Below are 21,988 nucleotides of genomic sequence, written 5' to 3'. Positions count from 1 at the left end.
ATACAGTTCAGGATGATGCTAATTTTCTCTCGGGACGGGTACTTGCGTCCTCTGCCTTCTGTCTTTCTTTGCGCTTGGTTAAAAACTCAGGTGTCAACATAGCATTCTCTCTCTCTCTCTCTTTTTTCTCCGCCGGACATAGGTGTTTAGAGTTTATTTTAAGAATAGGGAACTACGGGATGTTTCTTAGCACTGGGTCACAGGGCTGGGGGAGGGGGGCGCAGCCAGAGGAGGTTGTTAAGACTCCGGGTTGTGGGGGTGGTGATGCTGAGGGGCGACCCTGAGTCACCTCCTGGAGGTCAGAGCGGCAGGAATGAGGAGGAAGCGGGCGGTTTGGGGGCGACTCCGACCTGATCGCCATTGTAGAGAAAGGTTGGGGGCTGCGTCGGGGTTTAGGAGTCCGTTCGTTCGTTCCACACTTAGCTGCGACAAAAGTGCAGAAAACCGAGGAGGTGGAGAAGACCACTGGAGTCGAGTCTGTGGCGGGCTCTGCTGCCAGCAAAATAAAGCGTCTCCCTCTGAGATGAACTCTTACTGCCTAGCCTGGACTACGCGCTCCGGGTGGGAAACCTTTGCTGTCCGCCCCCTCCTGCCGCGCCAAGGTCCCCGCCCGGCCTGGTCTCCTTTGTGGGAAGGGGAAGCAAATGACCGGTTTATTCTGCCTGTTTCCTATCTGCATAACACGGCCCCACACCACTTTAAATTTTCATTTTTATTTGATTTTTTGAGACAGGGTCTCTCTCTACATAGCCCTGGCTGTCCTGTGTAGACCAGGCTAGCCTCGAACACATAGGTTAAAGATGTGAGTCACTATCTTCAGCTTAAGATTTTTTTTTTAAATAGTTAATGTGTACGCGTGGTTGCCTGTTTGCCCACGTGCGTGCCGCGTAGATCGGAGGGTAGCATCGAATTCCCTGGAACTATGGTTGTGAACCATGTGTGCGTTGGGGACCGAATCCAGGTCCTCTGAAAGAGCAGCAATTGCTCTTAAACACAACGCCATCTCTCCAACCCTTGTTTTAATCAATTTATTTGAGACAGGGTCTTATGTAGTTCAGGCTGGCCATGAACTAACTCCTCCTGATCCCCCTGCCTCAGCTGCCCAAGGGTTGAGATCACAGGCCTGCTACTCTCGGCTTCAGGGCCACACCATTTCGGACCTTTCCGAGTCACTTGGGAGGATTTGGGGGGAATGATCACGTCCAGCTCAGAAGCGGAAGAGAGAGAGATGGGGTGCACCGCAGATCGTTATGCCCAAACCCCAGGCTCGCAGTAAGTCGGGAGCATCAGACGCGCCGCCAGCCTCCCTACTTGGCTGGCAGGCGGGGTTAGGAGAAGGGGCGGGGTTAGGGAAAGGGGCGGGGTCCCGGCCGAGAGGGGCGGGGCTGACCCTCTGGGCGCTCTCAGAGGCCCGCCCCCTTCCCCTCCTCCCCGCCCGCCCGCGCGCGCGCGCGCGCGCGCGCTCCCGTCCGCCCGCCCGCTCGCCCGCTGGCGCTGAGGAAAACGTTGCGCAGGTTCAAAAATGGAACGTCGGCGGCGGCGTGAGGGAGCGCTAGGGGGTGTGCGCGCGTGCGCGTGCGCGCCCGGCCGAGCCTGACGGGGTCCCCGCCGCCCCGAGCATCGCGCGCAGCAGCCGCGGCCCCGCAGCTCCACCCCCGGCCCGGCCCGGCCCGGCCCCCGGCCCATCGCCCGCCGCCCCGCATGGAGCTGTCAGCCATAGGCGAGCAGGTGTTTGCGGTGGAGAGCATCCGGAAGAAGCGCGTGCGGAAGGTGAGGCTGCTCGGGGGCGGCTCCCGCGACGCGGCGAGGTCGCCTCCTGCTCCCCAGCACCGCCCCCCTCCGGGTCGGGGCCGGGCGGAAAGTAGTGCGGGGGGCACCTGGGGACCACCCCGCGCCGCTCGGGCCGCCGCACAGCGCGCTCCCCACTTTGCCCGCCGCCGCCGCCACCGGCGCGGAGGGGCCGGCCCGAGTTAAAGTTGCTGCCCCGAGATGCTGGTGCATCTGAGGCCATCTGGGATGGAGAGGTGGACGGGACAGGAGCGTCGCAGCTCCATGCCGCCCCGCTCAGTTCCGAGGAGGGCTTCAAGCTCACGTTGAGGAAGCAACTCGCTAGTGTGATCAGAGCCCAAGTGAGTCTCGAACTCGCGCCTCTGGATTTTTCAGTACCGAGCCCTTTGAAGAAGTTGGCAGCAGAGCTTTGGGGAAAAGAAAAAAAAAAAAATCTCCCCTGGTCTCTGAAGTTTCCCGCTTGGACTTTGACCTTCCCGATCCCAACCCCCGCACCCCTCCGGGGCACACCTTTCTTCTCTTCCCCCAACACTCCCCTCCCCCACCGACCAGCCCGGGTGCCGCTCCGGAGCCTGGGCCACTGTTGTTGGGGCATCCTCGAGGCTCCTCCCCCTCTGCCAAGGCCTTCCAGTCCTCCCCTGAGATTGAAGGAGGCGGTTCTGCCGCGCTCAGGACCACACACACCTCAGCCCCGGCGTTTCCGGTCCAGACCTCAAGTGTGCGCTCTTGGTGCACGTGCTGGCCGGAGGGGCTCACCCCGGCGTGAACTTGGGTCTGGGCGCATGCATGGGGGAAAAAAAGTTCTTCTCTTGGATCTACTCAAGATCCCCTTCCCTTTTCTCCCTGCAACTCCTTGAGAAGCAGGCTCCTGGCGGCCGCATTCTCCCGCTTGACTGAAGTGCAGGCCGGGGGGGGGGGGGGGGGGGGGGAGCACCGGCTGGGGGAGCCTCAGCAGGGGTTTGGGTGGACCCAGAGTGGGTGGCTTGGGGCTATGGCTGTCTGGTTTGAGCTGCCTCCTGTCCCTGCCTTCCCGGAGTACTAGACCGAAGCGGATATAGCCATCCTCGCCTCCAACAGGGCACGGGGTGGGGTGGGGGGTCAGAGAGGGAGCACGTCATTCGTTCAGCTCAGCGCTCCAAACCTACACTGAGGCTGCAGTCTGCTCCAGGTACCGCTCTGAGCCCCAGGCTCCCTTTTCTTAGAGCTAGCCTTCTGGCAAGGGACACAGATGCGGGCAGGATGAATGAGGAAATAAATGCAGATGCCTCTGGCGGACTAGGTGCTTTTCATTAAGAACTGTCCACTGTGTGGTGCTAGGGAGGAAAGCTTTTAGCAAGGTACTACTACAAATGAACCTCGAAGCTCGCCTATGGGGGTGCTTCACTCGGGGCATGGGGCTGGGCTGGACGCTCAAAGACCCCTTTTCCTCGAGACTGCAGTTTCTAACAACTGGAGCGCTGGCCGCCTTTCAGTGGGGTCCTTTTTTCTCTCCCAGAGAGAAAAGCGAAGGTCTCCAGTAGCTTTCTTTCTAAAAGTGAGGAATCATGGTCTTGGCTTGGGACTTCAGCCACTGTGCACGGCTCTGCATCCACGCTTCCATGTGGTCTCAGTTTCCCTCTGTGCCGTGAGCCCCTGACTTGGAGCCCAGCGATGTTTGGGACCAGATGCACCTCCCATGCTGCAGCGGGGAGGGTTGTGGGATGGCCATGTGGTAGCCAGAGTTTGGGGCAGCGTCTCTGGGTTGAGAGGATCTGGCCGAGAGCCTTGCCGCTCATAGACTGGTCATACTGTACTGCTGTGGAGGGTCCTTTGGCCTTTATTGTCCTGCAAGTGGTTGTAGGGGTGTGTGTATCTCACTGTGTCTTTTTTTTCTCTTCCCAGGGCAAAGTGGAGTACCTGGTGAAGTGGAAAGGATGGCCCCCCAAGTAAGGCTCCTTCCTGTGTGTGTATTCCCCTGCCTGTCATCCCCTCCCCACGCTGGCTTCAGCTCCGGTTGCTTTTGTGACTGAACCAGCAAGCTCTAGCTAAATCACTAGCTTTTCTAGGCCTCAGTTCCCCTCTGCTAGGGGGTGTTCTGCTTGTCTCCTCATCCTGCCCCCCGCTTCTGGCCATGGGTGTTAAGGCCCAGCACCTTGGCTTCCTCCATGGCTGCTGGCCAAGTGAAGAGGTCCCCATGCAGAGCAGGCACAGTGCTAGTGAGACAGGAACCTTGGGCAGTGGATCTCCAGTCCTCAGTGCAGTCAGCGTGGAGAGGGATGTAACCTGGGTCATCTTGCATTTGGATGGTACTCTCTTGTCTACAGAGTAACTTACCAGGCATCCTTTTTAAGTAGGTGTGATTCTGAGCTTTTCAGGTGAGGAAACAGTCAGAGATGGTAAGCAACTTGACTTCAGTCACACAGCAAGGGAGGCAGTGCTGGGACTTGAACTAAGCCTGGTCACTTTTCAGGCCTCTCCTCTATGTCTTCCCAGTATTCTTTCCTGGTGTTGTGGGGTAGAGAATTAGATATGCTACCTGGTACAGCTGGTGGACCTCTGGTGTTGAGGCCTGATGAGGAACCTTCTCACTGACCGATCATCTCCCAGCAAAGAGTTGTTGGGGTTGGGAACAAGCTAGATGTAGGACCCTCGTAATGGTTTGTGAATGCTCTGCCCTGCCTCCTAGAGACTGGCTTCTGGAAACCCCCTCTGCTTTCTTGATGGCTCTGATAGCCCTGGAACTTTTTCTTCATATGTGTGTGGGAGGGGCAGGGAGCATATTGGGAGGTGTGGAGGTGGAGGGAGAGGGCTGACTTGTGATTGGGTCCTGGGGTGTCGTGGAGGGATGGTGGGAAGAGGGGAAGTCAGTCCCTGAGTGCCCCAGCTTCCCCCTCTACAAAGTGGGTTCAGTGGCCCAGGGCTTCGAATCTCTTACAGGCTGCTTAGCCTGGCAAGGTGAAAGGCCTGGGCATTGGTTCAGAGTGGACCACAGGCATCCAGGTGGTGTGTGATGACACATTTGTCTACCCTTCCCGACCCGTCTTCCTTTCCCAGATGACCGTCCACTGGTCACTAGTGGTCATCTGGCCTGGGCAAAGAGGAAGGGAGTTAGGGCAAAGGGGAACAGCCAGCGGCCCGAACAGGGCTCAGTTTGCTGTCCACGTCCAGCTGCAGTTGACCACATCGACAGCTTCCCTGACGGGAGGGGAGCTGAGCTGAGCTAGGGCTTTGAGAGCTCTCCTGTTTCTTTCCAAAGCCATTGACTAGTTCACCTGAGGGTGATGCCTTCTGCTCCCTTTGCTTCTAGATTTCAGGCCTGGATGCCTATTGGGCACTTGTGAGCCCTTGGGCAACTCGTCACCTCTACTTGCTGGTATAATAATAATACCGAACCCCCAAAGCCTCTCAAGAACCAGTGTTGTGAGAATTGAACTAATAGTACAGGGCCGGCTGAGGAGGCCTCTAGGCTGTTTTTCTGTTGGAAGGAAATTCCATTCCAAATAGGAGCTTAAAGTTTCCTTAGAATAATATGTAGTCTTTTCAGATGGAGAAACTGAGGCTCAGAGAGAGGAGGTTATTACAGGAACATAACTGCTAATTCCCACCTCACAATTCCCGTTTCGTATGATGCCTGCTGCCTGTGTGGGTCAGGCCCAGCTGGTTTTCAGAAAACTGACTTGGAGCAGAGGTTGAGAAAGTGTGAGGAGTGGGCGTTGTCTGGCCTGGGAGTCTCGGGCAGGGTGAGATGCTCCCATTTTTGTAGCTACCCTCCTCATGGCTAAGTAGGGAACTCCTTATTAGTAACTGTGACAGGAAGGCACCTCTGCCAGGCCACCGCAGAGCCGTTTTGTCGCTGCCCATTTTCTCCCCAGCCAAAAGCAAACAACAGCCTCCCCTTCCCAGTGGATGTGCTAGAGGGGAACTCTTGGATCCTCTGGCCATCAGGCAGAGGGTGTTGCTCCAGGTGTTCTGTTCCCCCTAGAGACCCTTGGGTACTGCACTTTTGCCTCTGCCTGCCCGGCACCCTGCAGCTCCTCATCTTCATTCCTTCTCCCCACGCATAGAGCTCCAGCTTTTCAGAAAGGCTGCTCCCTGGAGCTTCAGTAATGACGTCATTTACCAAGCTGCCCGTGAGAGCCCCAGTGTGAGCCAGGCATCACCCACCTCCGAGATGGAGAGTCCTCATTTGAGATTCCGGCCTGACCCCTGGAATACATGGCCAGCGTGGCCACGCAAGGGGCCCCGGGGTGGCCTTTGCTGTTAGCTTTTCCAGTGTCAGACTATCATGCCTCCTCATGAACTTCGGGTGATTGACAAGCCATGACCCAAGGCAAAACTCTTAAGTTGCCTGTGCCTCCATTTCCTCACGTGTGATGAAGCCCACTAGGAGTCACTCATGCACCCTGGCAGCCAGGCACAGGGCAGGGTGCCGCAGCCACCGCCTCCTCGCTAGGCCCAGAAAGAAGCCTGGTTAAAAAGCCCTGGCAGCCATGCCCGCAACCTTGGGCTTGGGAAGCTGGTTTCATGAACGCTTCTTGGATTTTATTATGTGTCACACTCGAGTATGTGCGTCCTGCGGCTTAACACATGGAGTCTTCTCCACAACTCAAGGCTGAGGAATTACAGGGAGACTCAGTTTAGAATGAGGCTCACCGTTGGGGCGGTTGAAACTGGAGTCATGGAGCTGCCGCTGGCCTGGCTCCGCGTGGCCCCAGCTCGCCCGGTTTCGCGGACAGCTCAGCAGGCCCCTCCCCCACCCTGGAACGGCAGGCAGGCTAGGGCCCGGCGACCTGGCTTGCTTGGGGGTGCTGCGCCCCACCCCAATCGCCTGACCCCCGGCTCGCGGGGGCCGGCAGAGAAGGGGCCGGGTGCCGTGGCGGAGCTTGTTTACCGGGCGGGGAGGCGGGGCTGCGGTCACGTGGTCGTGTTTATCTCCAGCAGGCAGGCGTGCCCCGCCCAGATAGGTTTCCAGTGATCCGGGCTCCCACTCTCACGCTGTGCTTGCAGCGCCGGCTCTCTACCTGCACCAGATGCTTGCAGTGCACCAGAAGCTTGCAGCGGCACTTTGCGGCCAGTTTTGGACCCTCTGCAGGACCCTGCTGTTTCACTTTGCCTCAGGGGTTAGCGGTCCGGTCCTCGCACCACCCGGCCCTCCTGCGGCTCCCTTTCTCTGCCTTGGAACTTGGTTCTAGGACTCTGGCCGCCCTTTTTCTGTGGTTTCACAGCTTGTAGGGCTAAGAGGGCCGAGATATAGGCAGTGATCCTCCCCCAGGGATGCTCCAGCTTGTGGGGAGCCCAAGGAGGTGACCTTAGGCAAGTTGCTTAATCTCTATGCCTCATCTGTAAACTGGAGTGATTATTTAGGAACCTGCCGTGGTGTAAGATTATGGGGGATGCTTCAGAGTAGACTGGTGTGTTCTCGTGACAGACAGTGGGGGCAGTTGTTCTTTAGATGAGGGAATTGGGGTGCAGAGAAGGGTAGAGACTTACCAGGAATCACATCGTAGCTGCGGCGGTAAGGAATGGGCCCGAGGGGGGGCAGGGCAGGCTAAAGATGCTGAGCAGGCAGGGAGGGTACAGTAGGCAGAGTGCCTCTCCCTTTGTTGGGCAGAAGGCATGAGTTCCACCTGCCCTGGTCGGGGCAGCTCAGCAGCTTTCCCGGAACACCTGCGGCTGAGGTGTGCGTTCATAGTTGCACGGGTCCTCCTTAGCAAGGGCCAGTTGGGCCGGGGTGGAGGGTGGGGCTGGTGATGCCACTGTTGAAACCCGAGAGGCAGCCCAGGTACCCACGTGTCGGCTGAGTACCAAGGAGGAAGGAAGAAAGTTCTGTCCCGGGACCGCTTGCCCCTCTGCATGGTCCAGTGTCCCTGAGACTTAAGACAAAGGTTTTAGCTCTTAGGGTGTCTCTGCCTCCTTTCTCCCTGCTAGTGAGCCCTCCCACCCAGTTGCCTGCTTTCTCCAGGAGGACGTTGGCCTGAATCACAGAACATGGCCTTGTTTTTTTTTTAATTATATAACACTGGGGATTTGGGATTTAGCTCAGTGGTAGAGCGCTTGGACCCTGGGTTCGGTCCTCAGCTCCGAGGAAAGAAATTATATAGCACTGGACATGGTGGTGCAGGCCTTTAATCCCAGCACTAGGGAGGTGGATTTCTTGAGTTGGAGGCCAGTTTGGTTCACAGAGGGAGTTCCGGGACAGCCAGGGCTACACAGAGAAACCCTGTCTGGAAAAAACAAAACAAAAAACAAAAAAAAGCAAAGCACATACATACACATATATGTGTATGTGTATATAATTTATTTACATATACTTCATATGTGTATTATCATTATTTTATTTTATTCTTTGATAAATTCATGTGTGTAAAATTTAATATCTTTATTTATTTATTTTATTATGTATATAGTGTTCTGGCATATATGCCTACATGCCAGAAGAGGGCACCAAATCTCAATATAGATGGTTCTGAGCCACCATGTGATACCTGGGAATTGAACTCAGGACCTCTGGAAGAGCAGCCAGTGCTCTTAACCTCTGAGCTATCTCTCCAGCTCCTATAATTTAATATTTTAAATATAAAAGATTTAATTTTAAAAATTATGCACATGAATGTTTTTGCTTGCATGTATGTATGTGCCCCACCTGAGTGCCTCAGAGGCCAGAGAAAGATGTCCCTTAGAACTGGAGTTACAGGTGGTTGTGAGCCACTGTGTGGGTGCTGGGAACTGACTCAGGTCCTCTCTGCAAGAGCAGTAAGTGCTTTTAACTGCTGAGCTATCTCTCCAGTCCTAATTATGATTATATTTAAGTCCATTTCCCTCTTTTTTGGTTGGTTTGTTTGTTTGGTTTGGTTTTTTGTTCGAAGCAGTGTTTCTCTGTGTAACCTTGACTGTCCTGGAACTCACTCCGTAGATCAGGCTGTACTCGAACTCAGAAATCCTGCCTTTGCCTTGGGAGTGCTGGGATTAAAGATGTGCACCCGGCTTCCATTTCCCTTCATCTCCTTTTACTGGAACCATTCTTGCCAACGTGTCCCCGTGTCCGCGCGCGCGCGTGTATGTGTGTGTGTGTGTGTGTGTGTGTGTGTGTGTGTGTATGTATGTGTATGGATGTGGGGTTATTTACTGGGTCGTAGGTGTCTTACCAGTAGCCACACCTCTGAAGAAAAATGACTTCTTTCCTAGCAGCTATGGACTTTCAATGGTTCCTCAGCTAGGGGCATAGTTTTGTGTGCTTCCTCCCTCATCCATACTGGAATGTTGACAGGCTCCATTTTGTGCAAATAACCACAGCTCCTGTGAGTTCAGGAATGTGGTAGCCATGTCGTGTCCAGGACAGCATCTTACAGCACTCCTCATCCTCTGGCTGACACATTCTTTCTGCCTGCTCTTCTGTGATGTTTCCTGAGATTTCTTGGAGAGGACTAATATAGATGTCCCGTTTAGGGCTGAGCATTCAAAATTTAACTCATGCTCAGCAGCATTTCTACCTTTTTGTTATGTTTTTGTTTTTCTTTTTCTTTATTATTTTTTTTCAGAGCTGAGGATCGAACCCAGGGCCTTGCGCTTGCTAGGCAAGCGCTCTACCACTGAGCTAAATCCCCAACCCCTGTTTTTGTTTTTCAAGACAGGGTTTCTCTGTAGCAGGCTTTCTTAGACTGGTAGCTTCCAAACCATGACACGGACACTTATTAAATATGAATGCTCAGCCTTTAGCTTAGGCTAGCTTTTATAACTTAACCCATTTCTATTAATCTATGTGCTGCCCCAAGGCTCGTTTACCTCATCTACGTACTGTCCATCCTGATTTCCTACTTCCTCTGTGTCTGTCTGTCTGGCTCCCTTTTCTCTCTGCCCATAAACACCGCCTATCCCTCCTCTGCGTAGCTATTGGCCATTCAGCTCTTTATTAGACCAATTTGGCACCTTAGGCAGGCAAGGTGAAACAGCAGCACATCTTTACATAGTTAAACAAATACTCTATTCCACAACATTTCTCTGTGTAAAAGCCCTGGTTGTCTTGGAACTCACACTGTAGACCAGGCTGGCCTCAAACTCAGAGATCCACCTGTCTCTACCTCCCAAGTGCTGGGATTAAAGGCATGCACCACCACCACCTGGCTTCACACTGACCATTTTTGAGTCTGCATAAATTCTGCTCACTGCAAAAAGCAGCTTCTCTAAGATTGAAAACAGCATAGAGCTATGGGTATAAACACTTAGAAGGCAGTTTGATAGCGTGTCCCTTTGGCAAACAACAGATGGGTTCCCTCCTAGGAACTATGATTCCCCTCCATGGTTTTTAACCAAGTTTACAGCCCCAGACGTAATTTTTCTCTTGTGGAGTTGGCCTCAAATCAGTTCAGAAAGTGGTTGGTTACTTACCATTTATGCCTCTGTTATACCATTGGCAGTGTCTTGCCTAGCCAGTCAATATTTAATAAGAAGCCCCAGGTCAGTTTTAGCTTGATTATCTAGGTCTCATAGTCAAAATATATGGTGTCTTCACTATCAGGGTCCTACTACTTAATTTTGGTGGGCAACCAAGAACAATGACAATAGCCTGTTTTGTTTGGGTCCTCTGACCTTCTTGTCAAATAACTCATTGAAGCCTGGCGGTGGTGGCGCAGGCCTTTAATCCCAGCACTCGGGAGGCAGAGGCAGGCGGATCTTTGTGAGTTTAAGAGGCCAGCCTGGTCTATGGAAAGTTCCAGGACAAGCTCCAAAAGCTACACAGAGAAACCCTGTCTCGAAAAACTAAAAAAACAAAACAAAACAAAACAAAACAAAACAAAACAAAAAAAAAAACTCATCGGGAGGCATCTCATGCCTGGCACTGAGATTTTCACTTAGTAACCTGTGCTTTCTGGGAGCAATAGCAATAGACCTCCATTCACAATCCTGTTTTTAAAAATACTGTGTGTGTGTGTGTGTGTGTGTGTGTGTGTGTGTGTGTGTGTGTGTGTACGTGTACAGGTGGGAGGGTGCATTTGAGTCTCACTGTGACAGTTGAGTACATCTTGGTTCTGTCTACCTGGTAGGTACCAGGGAGCAAACTCAGATTGTCAAGCTGGGCAGCAAGTACCTTTACCTGCTGAGCCATATTACCAACCCTTAATCTCTTTAAAATAAGTGTGTGTGTGATGGTGATGGTGATAATGGTGATGATTATTAATCGTTTGTGTATGTGTGTGGTTGTGTGCACATGCGTGCAAGTTTCCAAGGAGACCAGAAGAGGGCACTGGACCCCCAGGAGCTGGGTGGCACAGGCTGTTAAGAGCTACCTGACCTGGGTGCTGGGCACTGAACTCCTGCTTCTTCCAAGAGCAGCACGTGCTCCTAACTGCTAGGCCATCTCCAACCTCTATATTTTAAAAACTAGCTTACGGATTAGTGGTTTTGCGTTGACTTCATACGTCGGTAGTTTTGACTGGCTCTCTCCCATCCCTTGTTCTCATCCCCACTTAAGCCTTTTTCCACCCCTGGCTGTCTGCTCCACTCCGACGCTTGGGTCCGCTCTCCCCCTCCCACTTCCAAACCTTCCCCTCTGTCTCATGGGACCTTTCTAGTTTCCTGACCTCCACAGACACTGCAAATTAACACACATCTGAAAATATGAAACTAGGCTCCATCCATATGAGAGCATGTGGTGTGGTCTTTCTGGACCCGGGTTACTTCTTTTACTGTAGTTTCCGCTCCCATCCATTTTCCTGTGAATTTCTAGTTTAAGTTTTCTTCACATCTGAATAAAATCCCGTTGTATATGTGCCACATTTCACTGTCTGTTCATTGATGAACATCTAGGCTAATTCCATTTCTTCACCATGATGAACAGAGCAGAAACGAACACAGGTGAGCAAGTGGCTCTGCAATGGTCTTTAAGTACATGCCCAGGAGTGGTGGTTGAGCCCGTGCCTCTTTATTTATTTTTTATTATTTATTTATTTATTTATTTTAATTGAGACGGTCTCACTATTGTCGTTTTGGCTGGTCTGGAACTCAGTATGTAGACCAGCACACCCAGGCATCCATCCATCCATTTTTAATTAAGAATTTTATACTTGCTAGGTGGTGGCGGTGCACTCCTTCAATCCCCGCACTCAGGAGGCAGACGCAGGTTGACCTCTGACAAGGCTAGCCTGGTCTACAGGGCAAGTTCCAAGACAGCCAGGGCTACACAGAGAAACCCTGTTTCAAAAAAGAAAAAAAAAACACAAAAAACAGATTTTCTACTTGTATTCCCACTTACTGCTTTAGAATTTTATTTATTTTTGTTCTTTTAAGATACCTGTCATCACTAGATGCTTAGCAGACTCCTGTGATGGGCAAGGCTGCAAGGAGGGGCTGCAGGCCTCACTTGATGCCTGGGGCCGGGGCTGAGCAACATAAAAACACAGACAGCAGAACCCTTTCTCTGCAGGCACCACCGTGAGCAGCCCGAGACCCTCGGTCCGGACTCGAGTACTGAGAGAGAAACACGGAAGGAAGCACAGGGCTGCTGAGTGTGTAGCCCAAGGTTACACCGTCAGCTAGGGTCAGAGCTGGGATCGGAACCCAGATGGGCTAGCCCCAGAGCCCCTGCCAGGCTGTGGGATGAGGAACGGAGGCATCCTTAGGCCTCACTCAGGAGGATGTTAGAGCTAACTGGGGTCTGTAGTAGGAGTCTGATCACAGTGTGGCATGAATGGGGGGGGCGTTGTGACATCACACACCTCCCGAAGGCCTAGGCTAGGGCTCTCATACCACACAGGCCAGCCCAAGGCTAGGTGGTGGCCGGGCCGCACTGACCTTTTGTTCTTCTCCCCAGGTACAGCACATGGGAGCCAGAGGAGCACATCCTGGACCCCCGCCTTGTCATGGCCTACGAGGAGAAGTAAGGGCCCTGCCTGTTCTGGGCCTGGCCTGAGGCCAGCTCCAAGACGTCTCAGGAAGCCTGCCAGTGGCTTGGCCCCGGGGAAGAGTCTTTTAGGGCAGGGTGGGTTAGGGGGTGTGTGGCAGGGACAGGTGGTGGGCACCTAAGACCTGTTCCTGTGTCCTGTTGGTGTCTCCCTCTCGGGCAGCTTTTGCCCTCCTGTGGCTTCTGAGTCCCAGGCGGAGGATTCATTCAGAAGCACTGACAGGTGTATCCCATGTGGGAACGACAGCATCTGGCTCTCCCTGTCAGAGGAAGAAGTCTGCTGAGGTCAAGCAAGGCCAGGGATGTGAGGAAGGCTTCCAGCTTGGCCTCTGACCTCCTGTCAGCACCCTGAAAGTCATGATCCCACCCTTCCCATGGGCTTCACTGCTCCCACCTGGACCATGGAGTGTGTGTAATTCTCACACACACACACACACACACACACACACACACACACACACACACACACACACACACGCCGCAGTGCATGTGTGAAGGTTAAACAGTGACTGGCGTTGGTTCTCCCAGGGAACTCAGGTTGTCAGACTTAGCAGTGAGCCGTTTGCCAGCTGAGAGATCTCACCAGTGTCCCCCACCCCGCACCTGTTTTTAGGTAGTCTCCATACGCCCTGTAGCCCTGGCCCACCTAGACTTGTGGCTGATCCACCACCTTCTTTCTCCTACTTTGTGGACTTAGGGTGTGGGCTAAGGTGTCTAATTCTCAAAACTGGTTTTTTTGTTGTTGTTGTTGTTTTTGGTTTTTTGAGACAGGGTTTGTCTGTGTAGCTTTGGAGCCTGTCCTGGAACTCGCTCTGTAGACCAGGCTGGCCTTGAACTAACAGAGATCCTCCTGCCTCTGCCTCCCGAGTGCTGGGATTAAAGGTGTGTACCACCACCACCACCACCACCACCACCACCACCACCACCACCCCCCAGCGAATCTGAGTTTTCTACAAGAGCAACCAGTGCTCTTAACTATTGAGTCCCTGCTCCAGCCCTTCGTCATCGCTCTTAACTCATTATGATGCTGTTCCTGTCCCACACTTTCTCTCTGCTTCTTGGTGAGATCTTGGTCTAAAACAGTGGTTCCCAACCTGTGGGTCATGACCCCTTTGGGAACTTTTTTACAACCCTTTACACGGGTCACCTAAGCCCATCAGGAAAACACAGATATTTACAGTATGACTTGTAACAGTAACAAAATTACAGTTATGAAGTAGCAATGAAAACGATTTTATGGTGGAGGGTCAGCATGACACAAAGAGCTGCATTAACGGGTTGCAGCGTTAGGAAGGTTGAGAAGCACTGGTCCTCAGGGTCGTGTCACTGAGAGAGTCTTTTCTGAGACAGGGTCTCACTCTATAGTCCTAAAGAGGAACTCACTGTATAGACCTGGCTGGCCTTATACTTGTAGCAATCCTCCTGCCTCTACCTCCCAAGTGCTGGGATTACAGACATGTGCCACCATGCCCAGGTGTGTGGCAGAGAAAGTGGGGAGGATCCAGGCCAGGTGCCATTCCTCGGATCATTGCTTGGCAGGGGTGTGGTAGCTCCCACCAAGAAGACCAGTTTCCGACATTTGGGGAAGACTGGTTTATGGCTAGCCCGGATGAGGAGGTGGCCTAAGGTCACCCAGCCATAGTGGAGAAAGAGCACGCTCCCGGCCCCACCTGACTTGTCTCTGGGGTCTTTGTGGTGGGCTGCAGGAGAATGAGTGGAGGGAACGGAGACAGTAGAGGATGCAGTGTCCCCATGTCTTTGGCAGTGCCGTGTGGGATCTCAAGTTGTGTCATATAGGTTGAGGGAGGTTTTGGAAGGAGGGCACCCTGCAGGGCCCTTTCTGCAGATTCCAGTAGGTCCCAAATAGGATGGCTGGGTCGATCTCCCCTTGTCAAGGAACTTGCGATAATACTTAGTGCCCTAAGACACTGAAGGCCAGCTGAGTTCTTGCTGAGTGAGAGTGGACAGCAGAGCTCCATTCTTTTTTTTTTTTTTTTTTTTTTTTCATGTTTTATAAAATCTTTATTGACAAATAATTCATAGTATACAATTACAATTTGCCTGTTTGCACAATTTGATAGACTTTAGTCCAGCATCCTCATAGGCCCATGACATCATTACCACTTTCTATTTTAGAATATCGCTGTCTTCAATTTATTTTTCTTTCTTTCTTTTTTTTTTTTTCTTTTTTTTTTTTTTTTTTAATGCCGAATGTTGTTTATTGAAGGGGGTAGGAGGTCTTAAATACAGGCTTACAGCACAATGGGAGAACCCTGGAGGGCAGAGTTCGCTACTGATGTTTTACAATCTTGCATCTAAGCTGTTAACACCCATTATGCAGGATGCACAGACAAGGAACTTCCCTTAAGCATTCAGGAGGGTGGAACCTGGCAGGGAATTAGCATAGGGAGGATATCAAGGTCAAGGTCAGCAAGCAAGGCAACAATTACCCAAAAGGGGCCAGGGCCCTGTAGGTCCCCCTTTTACTAAAAAATGAGCTTCTGACTTGGTTTGCGTGGGACGTCAGCAGGTCACCTTACCCATCATGGAGACGCCTGCCCAGGCCACACAGGCGCTCTGTCTTAGGTTGGTGAGCGCCCCCCCCAGGCATTACCCATCAGAGCTCCATTCTTTTTTTTTTTAAGATTTATTTATTTATTATGTATAGTGTTGTTCTGTCTGCACACACCCCTGCAGGCCAGAAGAGGGCACCAGATCTCACTACAGATGGTTGTGAGCCACCATGTGGTTGCTGGGAATTGAACTCGGGACCTTTGGAAGAACAAGCAGTGCTCTTAACCTCTGAGCCATCTCTCCAGCCCCCAGAGCTCCATTCTTACGGGGTTCCCAGTAGCATAGGCCGAAGAGCCCTGTGTGGCCCTGGAGTGTAGCAAGGACCTGTATGTTTTCAGAGGAAAGGCTAAGCCCTGGAAGTTGAATGCCGCCCCCACTGTTATGGCCCCATAGAGCAATGGGGAGGGTATGGGATGGCCTATGTCCCCAACCCAGGTGCGTGATGGGGGGTTGGGGGGGTGATGCTTCGCTTAGATGTCACCAGTGTTTATTTTTCTTCTGCCTTCTTCTTCGTACTCCCAGGGAGGAGAGAGACCGAGCGTCAGGGTATAGGAAGAGAGGGCCGAAACCCAAGCGGCTTCTGCTGCAGGTAACCACCATCTCTGAGCCTTCCCCCTTGCCCTGCGCGACCCTGCCTGCCCCCACCTGCATGTGCACCGGCCCTGGAGTCCATCTTCTCACCCTACCCAGCACCACCCGGTGAACTGACACTCAGTGGGTACATTTCAGTAGGAGGGGTTGGGTAAAGGCCACGTGTGAGCCGGAGCCAGGGAAGTCAGCCTGGGCTGGGGACTCCGGCGGGCCTGAGGGTAGACATGTAGCCAGTCTTTGAGAACTTGAAATGTTGTAAGTCTTTTTATTGCTCCAAATCTCTAAACACAAAACAACCGAGGACCTTAGTGTTGAGGGAACATGGCACTAGGATTGCAGAATCCAAGAACCGGACACCCTTAGCATTCTGAGCATGGCCTTGGAACAGCAGGCTTACAGAGCCGTGGTCTCTTTGGATGGGAAGAAGACCGTGAAGCCTGTGTTGTCCCGCCTTACAGAGGTTTCTGCTCATTCTCAGGATGCCTTAAGTCTTGGCATAGAAGCCAAAAGAGGATGAAGCCACGCTGTTCAGTGATTCTGGGCAGGTCTGAGTGTTTTCTCACCTGTGAGGGGGTGGATGGAAGTATGCGTTCTTGATTTCATGAGCCCCGTCTGGGCATTTGGCTCGTACGTGTTTAACCGCTCCTGGTGCTGGATTACCTCGGGGTCTCTTTAGTGGACAGGAAGGCTCGCCTTTAGGTGGAGATGACCCATGGGGTTTGTCATAAAGTGGCCTTTACTAGACATGCACCCAGCACACATCCTAAGTGGACACGTTCCCTCCCTCCATCAAAGCCGGGGGTGGGGGGCGGTTGTAGCAGTCACCTACTGCTGTGTGACAAACTCCCCCACCCAGCACAGCAACTTGAAAATGGAACTGTTGTTGTATCATGTGGCCTCTGCGGGTCCAGAAGGGGGTGCGGCCTCAGCTGGTTGTGGAGTCCCTCAGATCCTTTCCGGATGGCTCATGTGCCAGGGAGTCGGTGCTGGAGGTTGGCAGGTCCTCTTGTGTGGGTGTCCTCACAGTCAAGTAGGTGATCAAAGAGCAAGGGAGCCTCCGCCACCGTGTGTTTGTGACCTTGCCTGAAGTCACACTCTGCAGAGGTCCAGAAGGCAGCGCTGACGGACACAGGCTAGTGTCTGCCTCTCCCTTTGAGGCCGTCCTGACGGCTCAGCCAGGCCTGGGCTTTGCCTGGGGTCACACAGCAGGGTAGAATCCAGCTCTGGAGATGGCAGGGTGAGGTCACAAAGACCAAAGGATCTTGCTGTGAGAGGGCTTGTGAAACCCTGAAGTCTCCTGAGGGCTGGCTTCCGGGCAATCCTTGAGGTCCTCACCGTGATGTGCATGATGATGAGCAGGCGGGGCGGAGTGTGGGGCTGGCGGATGAGGATGACATCGCCTCCTCCACCTTCAGGGTTGGTGACCTCATGGCTCCATTTGATGGCGCTTGTCCTGGGAACCTTGGCCTCTGGTGGCATATGGCAGAAGATGCTGTCCCAGAGTAATATGGGATTTTCTTTGGTCTTGATCTAGGATTTTTTTTTTTTTTTTTTTTTTTTGAGCTGTGCAAATTTTACTCCAAGTTGGGAGGACAGACTCCCCATTCTAGAGTTCCAGCCCTTAGTTGTGTGAGCACCATCCTGCTCTGCTTCTCCGAGGTTGGGTTGGCAGCAGAGACCCAGCCCTAGAGAGGGGCCAGGGCAGTTGCCTGCAAAGAGCAGGTGGGGTGCTGTTTCTGCAGGCTGGACTTTGCCTCTGCCATCTCCCTGAAGAGCCTGTTTCAGCTTTCAAGGCTCCTTGGGAGGCAGACTCCTCTCTAAAAGGCAAAAAGCCTCCTCAACGTGTCTACTTCAGAAATTGAGTTTTTTTGTTTTTGTTTTAACTTTGAATAACACTTGATATCAAATCCAGGCCCGTGTTCGTGGTGGGCAAGCGCTGTGCCCCTACCCCTGTGGGTTAGTTTTCCGTAGACTTGTGTGCTGTCCTGCTGTGGGTCAATGGAATAAGCCCTACAGCCCTGACCCTCAGCCCTGGGGAGACAAGGCCCGTGCTGTGGCCAAGAGGGGTGACTGGACTCAGCGGGTGTGGGGCTGGGCTGGTGTGGGCCCATGGACAGCGGTGCAGGTGGGACAGATGAGACCTGGGTGTCCCCTGGGGGAGTTACAGGCCGCGCAGAGGAGCCGCCGTGGGAGGCGGGCTGACCCGCGCCCTGGCTTGCCCCTGCTTGCCCCTGCAGCGGCTCTACAGCATGGACCTGCGGAGCTCCCACAAAGCCAAGGGCAAGGAGGAGCTCTGCTTCTCTCTGACGTGCCCGCTCGGCAGCGGGAGCCCCGAGGGGGTGGTCAAGGCGGGGGCGGCTGAGCTGGTGGACAAGGGCGCCTGGTGCCCGCCCTGCCCTTCCCACTCCGGGGTGGTCAAGGCGGGGGCGGCTGAGCTGGTGGACAAGGGCCCCCTGGTGCCCGCCCTGCCCTTCCCGCCCCGCAAGCCGCGCAAGGCCCACAAGTACCTGCGACTCTCACGCAAGAAGTTCCCGCCACGCAGCGGGTCCCACCCGGAGAGTCACAGCCATCGACGGGAGCTCTCCCTGCAGGAGCCACCAGCCCCAGATGTCCTGCAGGCCGCCAGCGACTGGGAGCCTGTGGAGCAGCCCCCCGAGGAGGAGGGTAAGCCGGTCATCCTGAGACCTCAAACCCTGAAAGGGAGGCCCCTGACCTTCGTCCAGTGGGGCTGGAGACCATGCAGCTGTGGCACATGAGGGCCGATTGGGCCTGACCCCTCCCTGCCCATCCCGTCTAGCCGGGCAGGGTGCATGCGTAGCCTCCTAAGCATCCGCTGGGGGGCGGGCTGCATGCTACCATCACTGCTAATGGACCACTTTGTGCCTACCTGTGCCTCATCTGTGTCTCTGTCCCGTGTCCCGTGACTGCAGCAGAAGCAGACCTGGCCAATGGGCCCCCTCCCTGGACACCCACGCTCCCCTCGAGTGAAGTGACCGTGACTGACATCACCGCCAACTCCGTCACCGTCACCTTCCGTGAGGCTCAGGCTGCCGAGGGCTTCTTCCGAGACCGCGGTGGGAAGCTGTGAACAGCGGCTTCCCTTCCTCTTAAACTGTGTTCCTTGGGGCTTGGGTGAGGAATTCCAGAGACAGGAGGGGCTGGGAGCACGACACATACTTTATTTAAGAAAAAAAAAGCAGAAGCATGGGGAAGACCCCACCACCCTGCCCTTGCCCCACGAGGGTTGTCTACAAAGGGGCCTCTGGGACAGGGAGGGCAGGCCAGTGCTGTCTGGTTCCTGTCTCCAGGGCAGATGGGGATGGGCTCCCCTGCCCGGTCCGTCTCCGCCATTATCTTACAGAGGCTGATCCTAGGAGTCGGAGGAGCCCAGGAGGTCCAGACCTTGCCTTGGCAGTCACCCCAGCTTTCTGGTGGTGTCCCCTCTCTGTTCCTTGGCTAGGGTCTTTACTATGAACTTTCCACTCCAGCTTTGTGGTGGGACATGGAGGCTGGCTTTGGCCACCAGGGGCGGGATCAGGACAAAGGGTGTGTGGACTGGACCAGAGAAGAGGTTGCCTTCCAAGCCTCCTCTGAATGTGCTTTCCCCTCCTCACTGGCCTGTGTAGAGATGCCCATGAACACATCCAGCCCCCCCAGTGTGTACACACTGCCTGTGTGTGTGTTCACACCTGCCCCGTGTTTATAGACCTGTCCACATGGACCTTGCACACCTTTAGAAACTGATCAGGTGAACATGGCCTAACTCACAGCACAAATGAACGTGCCACGGCACCGCCACTCCACCTTGCACATATGACATGGGACAGGATCAGACAGCGCGGGCCCACCCTGGGCCTGATGGCATCTGATCTCCCGACCACAGACAGAACCAGGCTCCGGGTGTGCCGGCTGCAGATGCATCCGCACAGGATGGTAGACACCTGGCCCTTCCTTCCTCCCACAGGAGTTCATGTTCTTTCTGACTCAGGTGACTTTTCAGCCCTTCCAGCCTCCCCCCTCCCCCTTCTCTACCCTCTCCTGCGGCTCAGCTGATCTGGGCATCCGTGGATGCCTGTAGGTGTGGGCAGTCAGGGAGGGGGTATCCCCCCACTTTCTCAGGGCAGTCCTTGTCTTCTGTGTTCCCTCCCCACCCACCCTGAATGGCACAGCTAGGGAGGACCCCTCACGCCTGTGGGGATTGAGCTGTGGGACGTGGTGAGTCGGGCTGCACGCAGGCCTGTGCTCCTTCCTGTGAGGGAGCAGTTTGCTGCTTGGCACAGCAGGTGAACTGGAGGCCGACACTTCCCCTGTGTGGCTGGGTCCCAGCAGCCCCCGGTTCTGCTGTGTTTTTAGGAGGCCAACAGAGTTTGCCTGAGCAAGGGTGGTGGGACTCACTCCTAGACCCCCATCCCCTAACCAAAGAGCCTGGACCCTGTGTCTGGGATTCTGTCCTCAAATTTCTCAAGTCCCTGGTCTCCCTCCTCCTCCTCCTCCTCCTCCTCAGTTCTTGGTTGTCCAGGGTTAACTCAGTGCTTCCATTGGGGGCAGTCTCCTGTGGGTGACCTGCTTCACCTCTGACCTGGAACCTGAATGTAGAGAATGTCGGGGTGAGCTAGGGAAAGGAGAGTCAGGAGGAGCCCCAGCTCAGAGAAGGTGAGGGTGGGTGGCGAAAGCTTTTCTTTGTAGCTGGGTTTGCTCCCCCACAATACTGGGGGACAGCATCCTGTGGGGAGCATGCTCCCCATCCCTAGGGGCATGAGACTAAATGCCTGTGCAACTTGGACCAGGAGGCTCCCGTGGGGAGAAGAGGCCTTTCCAGGCAGCGGTCTTCTGTCCCTTTCTCCCATGTGGCCCTTGATGAAACCCACCAGCTTGGGGAGATTGTGGCCTAGGCTGGGGATCCCTCAGGGCAGCCATGTGGCTCTGGACTGCTGTGGACTGGTTCCCTAGGAGAATGGCTGCAGGCTTTGAGTGGCTACACAGGCTTCTCCCAGCCTGAAGCTACCCAAGTGGACAGTACCCCCTCCACACACTAACCCCCTACAAGGCCAGTACTCGAGTGAGGAGTGGTGGCCGCCTGCCTGTCTTTCCCTTGGCCCCACCCATTTGAATGTAAAGGTTGGGGTGAAGATGTGCCTCAGCCTCTGGTGTGGGCACTTGAAGTGCCACAGCTGAGCCCATTCGGGCTGTGCGGTTATCATCTGGTAAGATGGTGATCTCATTGCCAAGTTCCTCCCACCTCCTGCCCACTGGGGAAGGAGCTCAGGGTCAGTGAGGTGGCACAGTTTTTTGCTTTAAGTGGCGGACCAGACCTGGCCGCCAGGTCTCAGCACAAGATGGCTTCCTTTGCACAGAAAGCTCCGAGCTTTGTTCAGACTACATGAATGTATTGGGAGGGATTGGGATGGGGCACAGGCCTTCCCCTGGGGGATGTGTGCTGGGGAGAATCAGCAGGTGCAGAGTGTGGTTTTATTTTTGTACTGATGGGTAAGAGACTGTATAGCATCTATTTATTTAGATGATTTGTCTGGTAGATGAGGCAAAAATTATTAAAAGTACATTAAAACGATTTAAGAGTTCCTGTGTGTCTGATTATTTCTTTTGATGATGTCATAGCTGTGTGACAACCAACTCCCTACCCCAAGACTACAGCCTAGGTCAAGACTACAGCCTAGGTTGGTCTCCAGGTCTCCCAACAATAGTTTGTGATCTGGGACAAACCAATCTTCCGAACCCTCTAGACCACCAGTGAAAATCAGCTGGGGACAGAAATGAGACTAGTGTGTCAGTGGGTAGGGCCCCTGCAGTGTCCTCGGACTGGGCCTGCTTCTGTGGGCTTTGTTCCGCATTTTCCCCAGAGTATCTTGTTCTAGAACTTTGGGTCAACAACCTGGGGCTCTGCGGTCCCAGGTTAGAGAACCCAGGTCTACTGTGAGGCTAACTCACGTTCACACAGGCTCTGCACGCCTGACAGCCCTAGACAGGCAGGCAGTGCACAAAGCTTGGTGGGTGAGTCTGAGTACACCTGTGCTTCGGTTCCTCACTGGCTTGCAGGGTGGAGCTGGACAGGAACCTGGAGGAAGGTCAGACTGATGCAGTTGTCCGGGCAGAGGATAGCTGTGGCCACAATAAGGGATATTGTATGGGAGAGATGCTTAT

At 54.0% G+C, this 21,988-nt stretch overlaps 1 protein-coding gene across 3 annotated transcripts; it reads left to right on the top strand.

The window, feature by feature from the left end:
• Positions 1–1,466: 1,466 nt before the first annotated feature.
• On the top strand, positions 1,467–21,408 carry Cbx7 (chromobox 7). 3 transcript variants are annotated; one of them, XM_037197675.1, is made up of 6 exons: positions 1,467–1,770; positions 3,670–3,713; positions 12,575–12,640; positions 15,761–15,827; positions 18,067–18,493; positions 18,763–21,408. In XM_037197675.1, exons 1-6 carry the CDS (start codon positions 1,702–1,704, stop codon positions 18,915–18,917), a joined length of 828 nt encoding a protein of 275 aa, XP_037053570.1. In that variant the 5' UTR covers positions 1,467–1,701; the 3' UTR covers positions 18,918–21,408. The 3 variants fall into 3 exon arrangements, with proteins under 3 accessions (XP_037053570.1, XP_028727002.1, XP_028727004.1); XM_028871169.2 differs by having other exon boundaries at positions 1,468–1,770; positions 18,760–21,408; XM_028871171.2 differs by having other exon boundaries at positions 1,470–1,770; positions 18,421–18,493; positions 18,760–21,408.
• Positions 21,409–21,988: the final 580 nt, after the last annotated feature.

Source organism: Peromyscus leucopus, chromosome 20, assembly GCF_004664715.2.
Source record: "Peromyscus leucopus breed LL Stock chromosome 20, UCI_PerLeu_2.1, whole genome shotgun sequence".
NCBI classification, from domain to species: Eukaryota; Metazoa; Chordata; class Mammalia; order Rodentia; family Cricetidae; genus Peromyscus; species Peromyscus leucopus.
This window is presented reverse-complemented; position numbering and strand designations above follow the sequence as displayed.

Coding starts and splice junctions, on each gene's coding strand:
- Cbx7 (XM_028871169.2), top strand. CDS start 1,702: ATGGAGCTGTCAGCCATAGGCGAGCAGGTGTTTGCGGTGGAGAGCATC. Junction 12,641..15,760: donor GTCATGGCCTACGAGGAGAA/GTAAGGGCCCTG, acceptor TCGTACTCCCAG/GGAGGAGAGAGACCGAGCGT. Junction 18,494..18,759: donor GCAGCCCCCCGAGGAGGAGG/GTAAGCCGGTCA, acceptor CCGTGACTGCAG/CAGAAGCAGACCTGGCCAAT.